Source organism: Arachis ipaensis, chromosome B09 (assembly GCF_000816755.2).
Source record: "Arachis ipaensis cultivar K30076 chromosome B09, Araip1.1, whole genome shotgun sequence".
Classification (NCBI taxonomy): Eukaryota; Viridiplantae; Streptophyta; class Magnoliopsida; order Fabales; family Fabaceae; genus Arachis; species Arachis ipaensis.
This window is the reverse complement of record NC_029793.2, coordinates 1968996-1982204: the sequence shown is the minus strand read 5'-3', so window position 1 is coordinate 1982204 and position 13209 is coordinate 1968996. Positions and strand designations below refer to the sequence as shown.

The 13209-nt window shown below is 32.0% G+C and overlaps 2 protein-coding genes across 2 annotated transcripts; both read left to right on the top strand.

Moving 5' to 3' along the window:
- Window positions 1805-5671, top strand: LOC107618310 (signal peptidase complex catalytic subunit SEC11A). Its single transcript, XM_016320339.2, has 8 exons — window positions 1805-2104; window positions 2750-2862; window positions 3078-3149; window positions 3843-3878; window positions 4523-4565; window positions 4735-4822; window positions 5056-5113; window positions 5345-5671. Exons 1-8 carry the CDS (start codon window positions 2026-2028, stop codon window positions 5393-5395), a joined length of 540 nt encoding a protein of 179 aa, XP_016175825.1. The 5' UTR covers window positions 1805-2025; the 3' UTR covers window positions 5396-5671.
- Window positions 7799-11967, top strand: LOC107618309 (phospholipase D alpha 1). The gene is made up of 4 exons (XM_016320338.2): window positions 7799-8081; window positions 8182-8281; window positions 9144-11040; window positions 11388-11967. Exons 2-4 carry the CDS (start codon window positions 8189-8191, stop codon window positions 11819-11821), a joined length of 2424 nt encoding a protein of 807 aa, XP_016175824.1. The 5' UTR covers window positions 7799-8081; window positions 8182-8188; the 3' UTR covers window positions 11822-11967.

Genomic DNA, 13209 nt, shown 5'->3' with positions numbered 1-13209 from the left:
AAAATATTTTATTTAAATTAATTAAACATTTTCTTTTTTAAGTCCATTGATAAAGTACAACGATCGTAGAAAAGAAAGAACTGGCAAAATTCAAAAAGGGCATTTATTTATTTATTCATATATCTTATAATTGCATTGTGTCTACAAAAAAAATCTTATAATTACATTTTGAATAATACCTTAAAAAATAGTAGAAATGTGTATCATACCAAAAGTGGACTACAATCTGGATAAATTTTACTTTGATCAGTTTGATGTCAAAGGCGGGTTGATATGCCAATGAGTTATAGCTCAAATAGCATAGTCTCCTCATACTCAATTAAGAAGTTGCGGGTTCGAGTCTCCTATCTTTGATTTAAAAAAAAGGCGGGTTGACATGGTTAGTGGTTGGTTTACATCCTGCTAATTGCTATAAACATGTTCTTAGTGGTTTTAGGTGTAATATATTATCTCTTTCAGGGAAAAAAAAATCTGCTGGGACATTGGTGCTTGTCCCAAGCTAAACTTCTGAAAAGCCTAATATTCTTTTTCACCAGCATAACCACCGCATGAGAATTTTTTTTTATATTAAATTATTAGGGATGAATTTCTAAAAAATAATCTAAACTGTGTTATATATTATTATAAATTTTTATAAAATGTCACTCATGTTTTGTAATATTTATCAATGATGTATACTATTATCATAATAGTATAAAATAATAAAATAATTAAATATTCTCGTATTTTATACTAAAACAATTTATGTATATAAAAAAAATAGCCACCGCATGATTCAATTTTTTCCCTTTTTAAAAAGAAATTGAAGAATTTTATTTCATTGGTCTACTTCATTACTCTCTAGTAATACATTTATAGTAATTGATAATTGGGGTTTGACTTGCTATAATACTTTTTGAATCCACAATTATCAGTATTTTCATATTTTAAAAACCAAACTTGTGTGTGTAAGATTTTTCAATCCTTTTATAAGTTTCTCATTTTAAAAAAAAATAATAATGAATTTAATTCATTATAAAGACAAACTTTTTAATACTGTTATTTAATCACAATTATGTTATATAGATATGCAAAATTAACCATTAATCAATTACCATATAATACACATTTAGTATTTAATATTTTGTTATTTTATAACAAATTTAATTATTTTATTAAAAAATTAAATGAAACAACATATATAATTATAAATAAAAAAATAATAAGATGATAATGTCACTCTTATTTTAATAATGTCACTTTTTTTTTTACAAATTCATATAAAATACAATACAAAAAATTTATGTGAGGAAAAATAAAAGTGACATTATCATTTTTCAAAAGATATGGTCATCGTTTTTTATAGAATTTTTTTTGTCTAATTATTATATACTTCTATATTAATTATTACGCAAATTATTTTTGATATTGGAGTGAAGATAATGTTTTTTAAGATTATGAATGATAAATGTGTTATTCTTAAATGTGAAACTTTTTTATTTAAAATATAGAAATCTGACTTTTTGATTTTTTTGAAAATAAAAATCGAACCATGCAATTTATTAAGAACAAAAATCAAACCCTCCGATTTGATATTAAAAAAATTTTGAAAATCTAACTTACAAAGTAATCAGACCTGTGATTACTTATTCTCGTATTAAAATAAAATCACATGTACCACTAACAGAATTGAATTGCATACATTTATCTTCCGTAATAAAAATGTTTAGCCTAATTATTACGTATTATTCAATAATGATTCTCATGAGCGAGTACCAATTAAATTAAAATAAAATAAATAAAACATAAAAAATAAATAAATAAAAGAGAGTTCTTTGCAATATGGGAACGACCCAGATTGCGAAATATATATTTGAAGGCGGGTTTTGGCCTTTGGAGAAGAAGAAGAAGAAGAAAGAAAGAAAAGAGGGTTGACACACTCAGACACACCCCCATTTTGCTGAATCAAACACACACCCCCACTTTCATTGCACAGTCTCGTGTGTGTGTCTGAGTCAGAAGAACAAGGAAGAATCGAAAGAAACAATGGGTTGGATCGGTGAGACTATGGATTCCATCAAATCCATTCAGATCCGTCAGCTCCTCACTCAAGCTGTTAGCCTTGGTTTGTTCTTGTCTCACTCTCTTTTCTCTGTCTGACCCATAATTCTTTTGCTCGAAAAAATCTGGACTTTGAATTATTGAAGCACTTTTTGGGAGTTATAATCATGTGGGTCAGTTCCAAAGTTTCAGAAAATTGGGTTTTGGGGATAAAAGTCTTATCTTTTAGCTGTTTGGATGGATAATTTTTCCTCTAGCAATTGACTGTTCCAATAAGAACAAATGCATTTCTGGATGAGGGTTTTAGCTGAGTCTTTTGTGGATTCGGGATTTTTGTTATTCATTGATTTTTTAGTGTAGAACTGGAAGAGGGGTTGTGGATAATTGTGTGTTCCTTAATTCTTTTGTAAAGGAGACAAACAGAGATGATTTTAACTAATAGCTTACTGCAAATAATTTGTTCTGAAATAATAGCTTACTCCATTGAAGTTTTTATTCGTATGGTTTCCTCTGAGATTATTGTGAGTTGTAATGGTTATGATTGTCACCTTTGGTTAGTCAATACATTATTCAGAAAATCGGTTGGTTGTATATAGGGATATTCTGTTGTTGTGAAATGTTAGTTTAGGTGTAAAGCTGAGACCATGATCATTGTTCTATTTCTTAATCCGAGTAACTTCTGTTTACTGATGCGCCTTTTCTGCCTCAGGTATGATTGTTACATCTGCACTGATAATATGGAAGGCATTGATGTGCATAACTGGAAGCGAATCTCCTGTTGTTGTTGTTCTTTCTGGAAGCATGGAACCAGGATTTAAGCGGGTGAGTCAGTTAATATATTGTATGGAAGTAGGGTTACATAAGCAATTCTGTTTCAAAGTTCAAACATATGCAATGAGCAATGTTCCACCTTTTTCTGAATTCGATTTCCGCACTGTTTAGTTATAAATTTACTTTTCTATTTGCTAAAAATATATGCACATCAAATATACTTTTCTTTGTTCAGTTAACATATTTGTCTTACATCTGACATGCAGGGTGACATATTATTTTTGCACATGAGTAAAGATCCAATTCGTGCAGGGGAGATTGTTGTGTTTAATGTGGATGTAAGTTCTTCCTCAGTTTTTTCTTTATATATTGTTTGCAATATCAGTAACATTTATATGTGTGATTGTATGTGACTTCTCTGTTCTTCCTCAGTTAGACGGCTTTGTTCATTGCTGAGCTTCTTAGTTTATGTTGTTCTTAATTTCTCCAACTCAGCAATGTCTTGTTTTCCCAAATCTTATTTTATAGCTACAATCTTCAATAAGATAGATCCCTGTTGGTGGCAGGCAGGTAGCATGCTCTTTTCAAATGGAGTTTATCATATTGGAGAACTTAGGGAATCTGATATTTAGTTAAGATTGGTACATTTGTAAAATTTTGAGGTGAATAATTCGTGAATTGGGTTTATTACTAAAAGTACATGGAAAATTAATGGAAATGTTCCTTATCCATGCTCATGTTATGTTATTTGCTGAGAATGTTCAATAGATTCTCCTATTTAGCAAAGTTGCGGTAAGTGTTGTAGACTTCATTGAAAATTTATTTTAGTGTTTAGCTATTACCTTTATCTCACACGTTTATGTAACTTTATGCCTGGCTTAGTGAAAATTTTAATTATTTACTTACATGAACATTCAGTTGATTACTAGAATCTTTTTGTTCTTGCAATTACTATATTTATGCCCTGCTGCTTAATATTTTGCTCAATACCTTTTGACTTACATACTTTACTTGGTTTTACCTTGTTTTAGGGCCGTGAGATCCCTATTGTTCACCGTGTAATTAAGGTATGGAGTTATCTTTTGCAGTTGGTACATGCATATCAACTTGGATGTGTTGAATGTGACTCTTAGATCAAATGGTTTGGATATTCTGTTGGTAGGGTCTCATCTTGTTTTTTGAGGAGATAGATAATCACAAAAAAAATAGTGTTCGGAACCACAATATCTGCTTACTGCTTAGGTCTCCAAATTTTTTACACGTGGTTGTGTACTTTTATCAGTCTCCCTTTATGTGACAAGTCATATACCGACCTCAAATGAGAGGATCCAAATCTGCTTTGACAAATTTTGGTAAAATAATGATAATTCAAGTTTTCAAATTGTTGAAATCAAAATCAAGTTAGTCATAGGGGCACAAATTGAAATTCAACATGTTTTTTTTTTTCATGTGGGGGCTTAGTTTCTGCAATGTTATTGCCCCTAAAGATGTCTGTCACACTCTGATTTTGCTTTCAAAGAATTATAATTTGATTAAATCAATCTTCTCTTTCCTGATCAATGGTCATTGAAGAAGTTATTTAGTCAACATTTGAAAAGTTGCCAAGATTCTGAGGATAATTCTTCGTCTTAAAAGATAAACGGCTTGGTTCTGTTATCATGTAGTGTGATGGTTAAAATCTTCCTATTTAAGAGTGTCTATTATTTTGTAGGTTCATGAAAGGCAAGATGGCGAGGTTGATATTCTCACAAAAGGTAGAAACCTTTACATGAGTAGATGATTTTTATAGAGTACCATCTATAGTTCCATTTTTCTAATTTCACTCTTTCTCCAATATTTAATATCACATATTGTTGTTTAATTATCTGTGCAATTTACACTAATCTGTTACTCTAATGTCGCGTATTCTGCTGCTGATTACAGGTGACAACAATTATGGCGATGACAGGCTACTCTATGCCCAAGGTCAGCTTTGGCTGCAAAGACACCACATTATGGGTAGAGCCGTCGGGTATGACATTTAATTTAGCTACACTTGTTCTCGATTTGAAACACTTTTCATCCTCCGGCATCATGTATGAAGAAGCACAATGCTAATGGTTAACCCTAGCTTACCCGTGTGACGGTTTTCTAATATTATGAAAAAGCATGCTTGATTGACAGATAGTATGAAACTAAGATATTTATGCTTATTTCATCTAATGGCTGTAACAATGCTTATTTTCTTATATATGTCAATGGCAGGTTCTTACCTTATGTCGGTTGGGTAACGATTATTATGACCGAGAAACCTATCATCAAGGTTCGTTTCTCGTGTACCATTCTTCTGTTATATATCACTTCAAACTATTCTAACCTTCTACAAAAATAAGCATAGCATATTATTTGGTAACTAGCATTTTCCAATATACTTGATTTCATTTAAAATCTACATGAGAACATAGATAGTAATGGATAAGTGTTGGCAATTAAACTGCATTTTTTTTTCATAGTATTTTATGAGTTATGAGAAGCTGTTTTTCCTTTCTTGCAGTATATTCTGATTGGTGCATTGGGTTTGCTGGTGATAACTTCAAAAGATTAACATGAATGAATCCAAATCCAAGTCAATGGTCTAAACCTCCAAGAATACTGTCTCAGAAGATGCCATCCCTTTTCATTAGTATGGTGGATAAAATTAATGTTAAGAACTAAATCAGATTAGTGACTTTTTCTTTTTATAAACCACTTTATAGGCCTTGATGGGTTGGCAATGTTACATTGAAGCATGATTTTATACTGTACTCTGGTGGTTTTTGCCTTTGATATAATCAAGTATCTTAAGTTTAAAGAAATTCACCTTTTAAATCCATGGATTTTACAAGTAGTCCCAAGTCCCAACCATTAAATTAAGCTTTACACATTTCATTTTAGGGAGGGTAAAGTTGGGTGAAGAGGAAAGATTGTTGTTGAATTTTTAGAGAAGTGTGTATTATATATTATTTCTTTAATTTTTTTTATTTTTTTCTTATTATAAAAAACATGATTTTCACTCTTCATTCAACATCACTTTTCACCATAACATTATCCTTCATTTCATACTATACAAGGCACATCATCTGAAGATCCACACAAAGGGAAGTGGTAATGAAAGCAATTATGATATCATGTTACTTTTTGTTCCCATCTTCTTTGGACCAAAGTTTGGAGAGATATGTTGTAATCCAACCAAAATGTTGTAAACTATAAAAAATTGCAATTGAAAAATTCATACCATGATAAAAGTAATTATAAAACGATAAAAATATTTTTAAAAGATAGTATTAGTTTGATGAAAGTTTTTTTTTTGTTGTTTTTTTTTTATATAATTTACCGGACTAAAGCCAAAAAGAACATGTTATTTTCTTTTAAGATTTACAAGATTATACGTTGCACCACCAAGTCAACATGACTAAAACGCACGTTCTTGTGGAAAAAGAACCAAACTTTCTAAGTTACTTGCAAATTAAAATAGTCTTATAAATAAGAAATGATATTTGCACCACCTTATTGTATATCTTCTTTTTTGTATATAAAAATCAATATTTTATTTTCTCTCATTTATTGTCAATTATTTTTAATACTAATAATAATAGAATACATACAAAAGAGATGTGAGAACATGATAACTTAGGTTAGTTTGTGAGTGAACTTGTTTCACTATGAATTGAAAAATGCTCGAGTATTAGAATGAAATATTTTAATAAGAGGCGAACAATGTAACCATTCTAAGTTTCTAACTAGCCCCTCAAATGAGAGTAGCTCTTTATGCCACATTTTTCTAATGTGAGAACTCATGTTAGAGTGCCAAAGTCACATCCTATCATCACCTCATTGACATTACAAGCTAAGTAAATAAAGAAGCAATTATGGGTCACAACATTTCTACAACAACAATCCTTTATTTTGGTTCCTCACTTTGTTTTCTTTTATAAAATTGACATCAAGGGTTAAAGTAGTTGCAATTTACAACCACATTACAAAGTGGATTCGTTTGTACTCCTAATACTAGGAAGTTTGTTGTCAAAAGTTGTTTTTATGATGAACTTTCTCCTTTTGTATTGCTTTCTTTTGGTCAAGAAGAGATGATATTTTCAATGTCTTAGTTAGAAATACCCTACTAATTCAGTTAAGTGGATTGTACAACTTCATTTATTTAGGAGTGAATACCAATTCGAACCTTGACAATTGACAATTATCTCGAAAAAATTACGAGGCCCTTAGTAAAAAAAATATTTAACTCGGCTCATAAATTTTATTTTTAGAGGATTGATTAGTCTGTATGAAAAAAAAATATTAACACAGGAACTAATCAATCCCATAAAAATAAAACTCAGGAATTGGATTGGGTATTTTTTCTTTTGTTAAGAACCTCGTTATCATTCGAGATAATTGTCAGGGCTGTTTAGAGTTTTTTCTCTTTATTTAGTTATTACATGAGTGTGTTAATTATCCAATGATATCCTATGTTCCTATCACTTCATATAATTCAAATTATTCAACATGCTAGATGATTAAAAATATAGTAAAAATTCATGTGCAGAATAGATAGTTGAGAATTATTATATGATAATTTAGTTAAACACGTCAAATTATCTAACTATTTTTAATTATTAATTTTATATAAAAATAACTATACACGAGACTTTACTTAAAAAAACACTTTTATAATAATGCCATTTAATATTTATAAAGAAATTGATTATTTTAATAACGGATTATTTTTAGTCCATATCATAATGCAAACAAAATCCACCTGAAGAAAGAAGAGGAACAAGTCAAGGACATGATTCTCCTTGGCAATCCTACCAAGAGATTAGATACGTTTTTGTAAAAATAATAATAAATAAACACAATATCAATATTAAATATTAAATATTTTTATTTTTATTTAATAATTTTGCATGCCATTGTTTTGATTCTCTTCTTTGCCTTTCGTTTAAAGCTGAGACTCTTACACACCAAAAACTCTCTCTCTCTCTCTCTTCACACACACTCTCTCCATTACCATAGTTCCTTGCTCCTTTCTCGGATCTCTCACACACCCTTTTATCCTTTTCTTCTTCTCTTTTGCATTCTCCGTTCAAGTTCTTATCTTTTCTCTGTTTTCAAAAGCTGTTTGTCGATTCCTTTTATTCTCCATTATTGTGACGTTGATTCAATTTTGAACCTTTTAATTCCATCTACACTCTTTGTTACCTCAAAGTTTGTATCTTTTCGTGTTGAACACTCGAATCCCGCGTGATTTATTGGTACATTTGAAGTGTTTTTTCAGATGGTTTTTTGTGGTTGGTTTAAAATGGAAATGGTGTGATTTTGTTTTTTTGTTTTTGTTTTTTTAACTTTTCGTAGGTAAAAGATGGCAATGATTATGCTTCATGGGACTCTCCATGCTACAATTTACGAAGTCGATACGATCAGTGGTGCCTCGGGTGGAAATCTTTTTACCATGGTATTTTTCTTTATTTTAAAAATGTTGTTTTATTTTCATTCTTTTATTTTTTATTTTTTGGATCCATGTTGAATCAGATGATCCTATTTTGGGCTCTTAGTTGCTGTAGTTTATGATTTGAAAATGTTTTGTTTTGTTTCTATTTTTGTTGTTGATTTGAGAATTCTTGAATTTGAAAAAATCCATGGATGGTGGTTGTGTTCTAGTGAATCTTAGCTCAAAATTTTTTATTATATATAAAAATATAAATAAAATAAGATGATGATGATTCTATGATTCATTATGCTGTTCTAGTAGAACCAGTTGTTCAATATCCTTTTGTTTAAATTTTAACTGGAATGAACTTTGGCAGTTATGCAAGTCCTTTTTTTTTTAACAATAAACCAGAACAATGTTGATTTATAGTAAGATCATAGGACGTGTTTGGTTTATAGTTTTCAAATTATGGTTGGTCCATGATGAAAAGTAACATGGTTTTTATTTTTCATTTTTTCTTTCTTTTTTTATCCTCCACAAAATCAAGGTTTGAGATTATAAATCATGTGATTGATTCATGGATTTGTGAGGCTTGTTGAAATTAAACATTTAGCATAATTGTAATTGTATCCAAGGATTATGAACCAGATCTTAGTTAAAGAAAAAATCCTAGTTCATTGATGAAATAGCCTTGTATTCATTCAACTAAATCTATTTCTTAGAACTTGAGTCTTTCTATTTTTGAGTTTACTTTAGTGTGTATATATATGCATAAGAGTGAAAAGAGAATACTTAATTGCTTTAGTTTTGTTCCTTTTTTGGTTTTCCTCATTCATTATTGTTGATTCATTTAGTGATTAATTTTGTGTATGTTGTTGTACTATAGATCAGGCAAAATATTGAGGAGACTGTTGGTATTGGAAAGGGAGCTCCAAAAATCTATGCAACTGTTGATTTAGAGAAAGCAAGAGTGGGAAGGACTAGGAAAATACTGAATGATCATAATCCAAAATGGAATGAGTCTTTTCACATTTACTGTGCCCATACAGCTTCAAATATCATATTCACTGTGAAAGATGATAATCCTATTGGGGCGACATTGATTGGAAGAGCATATGTGCCTGTGGAGGAGGTCTTGCAGGGTGAGGAGATTGATAAATGGGTTGAAATCTTGGATGTGAACAAAAAACCAGTACAAGGTGATTCAAAGATCCATGTGAGGCTGCAATATTTTGATATCAGGAAAGATCGATGCTGGGGTCGAGGCATTAGGAGTCCTAAGTTTCCTGGAGTTCCCTATACCTTCTTTGCACAAAGACAAGGATGCAGGGTATCTCTGTATCAAGATGCTCATGTGCCTGAAAACTTTATCCCTAAGATTCCACTTGCTGGAGGGAAGACTTATGAGCCTCACAGGTGCTGGGAGGATATTTTTGATGCAATCACAAATGCAAAACACTTGATATACATTACTGGTTGGTCTGTTTATACCGAGATTTCCTTGGTAAGGGATTCTAGGAGGCCAAAGGCCGGTGGAGATTCAACACTCGGCGAGCTTCTTAAGAAGAAGGCAAGTGAAGGTGTTAAGGTGTTGATGCTTGTTTGGGACGATAGAACATCGGTTGGTTTGTTGAAAAAAGATGGATTGATGGCTACTCATGATGAAGAAACAGCACAGTTCTTCTCTAACACTCAAGTAAACTGTTGTTTATGCCCCCGAAATCCTGATGATGGAGGTAGCATTGTTCAGAGTTTCCAAATTTCTACCATGTTTACTCATCACCAGAAGATTGTTGTTGTGGACAGTGAGATGCCGGGTAAAGGATCACATATGCGAAGGCTTGTGAGTTTTGTTGGGGGTATTGATCTTTGTGATGGAAGATATGATACAGCATTCCACTCACTCTTCAGAACCTTAGACACAGCACACCATGATGATTTTCATCAACCTAACTTTCCTGGTGCTGATATCTCAAAAGGCGGTCCTAGGGAGCCTTGGCATGATATCCACTGCCGGCTCGAAGGGCCGGTAGCTTGGGATGTTCTGTTTAACTTTGAGCAGAGATGGAGGAGGCAAGGTGGAAAGGATGTACTTCTCCATATGAGAGAGCTCGAAAATTCCATTGTTCCCCCTTCCCCTGTGATGTTTCCTGAAGATCATGAGACATGGAATGTTCAGTTATTCAGATCAATTGATGGTGGTGCTGCTTTCGGTTTCCCTGATAGTCCTGAAGAGGCTGCCAAAGTAGGCCTTGTTAGTGGCAAGGATAACATCATAGACCGTAGTATTCAAGATGCTTATATCCATGCCATTCGCCGTGCCAAGAACTTCATCTATATCGAAAATCAGTACTTCCTTGGAAGCTCTTATAACTGGAAGCCTGAGGATATTAAGCCTGAAGATATTGGTGCTTTGCATCTAATTCCAAGGGAGCTTTCCCTTAAGATTGTTAGTAAGATTGAAGCCGGGGAACGATTTGCTGTGTATGTTGTGGTCCCAATGTGGCCGGAAGGTGTGCCGGAGAGTTCATCAGTTCAGGCTATATTGGACTGGCAAAGAAGGACAATGGAGATGATGTACAAGGACATTACTGAGGCTCTCCAAGCCAAGGGTATTGAGGACGATCCTCGGAACTATTTGACATTCTTCTGCCTTGGTAATCGCGAGGTGAAGAAGGATGGAGAGTATCAGCCTTCTCAAAAACCAGAGCCTGGTTCGGATTATGAGAACGCCCAAAAGGCGCGCCGCTTCATGATTTATGTTCATACCAAGATGATGATTGGTAAGTGGTGAAAACTTAGGTGCAGTTAAGTTCATGAGCACTTGATAGCTGAGAGTCGTTAAATGATTTGACAGATTTGACTAAATTGTCATGTAACAGCTCTCAGCTAACAACTTCGCATGAAGTTAACTGCACCTGAGTTTGAAGTCTAAATTAAAATACCTGCATAGCTCATAACAGCAAACATCATTGGATTTCTTTTATATCGATTCAATCACTAGATAGTTTGATCTATTTGACTAAACTGTTTATTCCAACATATCCTTGTGAGTCAAATTAAGAGTCCTATCTTTTCTTTTACCATTATCATCATAATTTCTTACTTGTTTTGGCCTTATTGTCTATAGTTGATGATGAATACATCATTATCGGATCAGCCAACATCAACCAAAGATCAATGGACGGCGCGAGGGACTCCGAAATTGCCATGGGAGGTTACCAGCCTTACCACTTGGCAACCAGGCAGCCGGCGCGTGGCCAGATCCATGGTTTCCGAATGGCATTGTGGTATGAACACCTTGGTATGCTTCATGACTCATTCCTGAGGCCAGAAAGCAAAGAATGTATCAGCAGGGTGAACAAAGTTGCTGATCAGTATTGGGATCTCTTCTCTAAGGAGTCACTTGAGCATGACCTTCCTGGCCACCTGCTCCGGTACCCGATCAGCGTTGCCAGTGAGGGACACATCACAACTCTTCCGGGATTCGAATGCTTCCCAGACACGAAAGCGCGAATTCTTGGCGCCAAAGCAGATTACCTTCCCCCTATCCTTACTACTTAGTTTCCTTTTGTTACCATGTTCAAAACAAGTTTATTGCTTGCATTCTAATCTTCTTATGTTAGAGTAATAACCTTAATGTAGCATTTGATGTCTTGCCTTGTTAGAACTTTAATCTGACTGTTATGAGATTTAATTGCATAATCAAATATAGTTGCTATCTTATTCTAATAAATGTAAAATGTTTCTTTCTTTCTACAACAATGTTATTGTTGTTTCTTGGCAAATTTTAGAGATAGTTCTGTCATGGATAGAATATACTACTTAAAGTTACTATTTATATCTTATTTTTTTCTTAATAATAGAAGCTTTTTTATATAGATATGGAATATTTATAGCTCTCTTGTTTTAAGCTTTGGTTTTGATTATAATCAAAATATGCAAATCAATTTTCTAAAGGGAATAAATCTTTTAGTGTGACTTTTTTAATGTCTTTAAATGTGCAGAATATAAATTTATTGTAAGAGAACTTTTACTAAATTTATTAACAAATAAGAAATATAGTACTTTATATCTAATATATGTAAAGACTTGAATTAGTCAAATATGTTGGGCTATCTTAATAAAAACATGAAGAAGTTTTGTGCCTTTAAATTTAGCATGCTCAGAATAGTAATTGAATGAGTTTCTCTTTGCTCAAGATTCAAGCTCTGACAAATCAATTCATCCAAATTAGTTTTGTGGTCCATGTTTTATTTGCATTGCATGCTGCTCTTTCTTCACCACATTAACATGTGAATTCAGGTACCATGTTAATATGCTTGGTAGTGTTAATGAAATTGAAAGGAATGGTATGTTGTTTAAGTATTTAGGGAATGTTCCTTTCTTGATATTGATTTTTGTGCAATTTGTTGTTCCTCCAATGTGAGTGACAACTAAAAATATATTCCTATATTTGATTCAATTACAATTTTTCCTAGAGGCAATAAAATTTTACATTTGAAATCTCACAAGTTTTTGAGAAAAAACAATTATATTGTATTCATTTTGTTCAATTATGGAGTAATGGTTTCAAGAGCAGATAAGAAACAATTCTCTTGGGTTTTAGATATTTTGGGGATCTTTTATGTTTTAATGTCTAAATATTATATTATTATATCAATGTAATTGATATTTAATTATTTAGTTTGATTTTTTATATGTTTTACTGTGATGTAAAGTATTAATATTTTGGTTTGGTTTCATATAAATTAAGTCCAACTTGTTTATGCATATGATGTGATTATAAAAATGAGTATCTCTTTCATGGTGCCATTAATAGAAAAATCTTAAAGGAAATTTCATTATAGACATCTTTTTATGAGGTCAAAATTTTCTTTTGATAATTAATCATTTCTATTTAGTCATAAATGTTATTAATAATTTTCTCATGGAAGAAATAAAAATAGTAA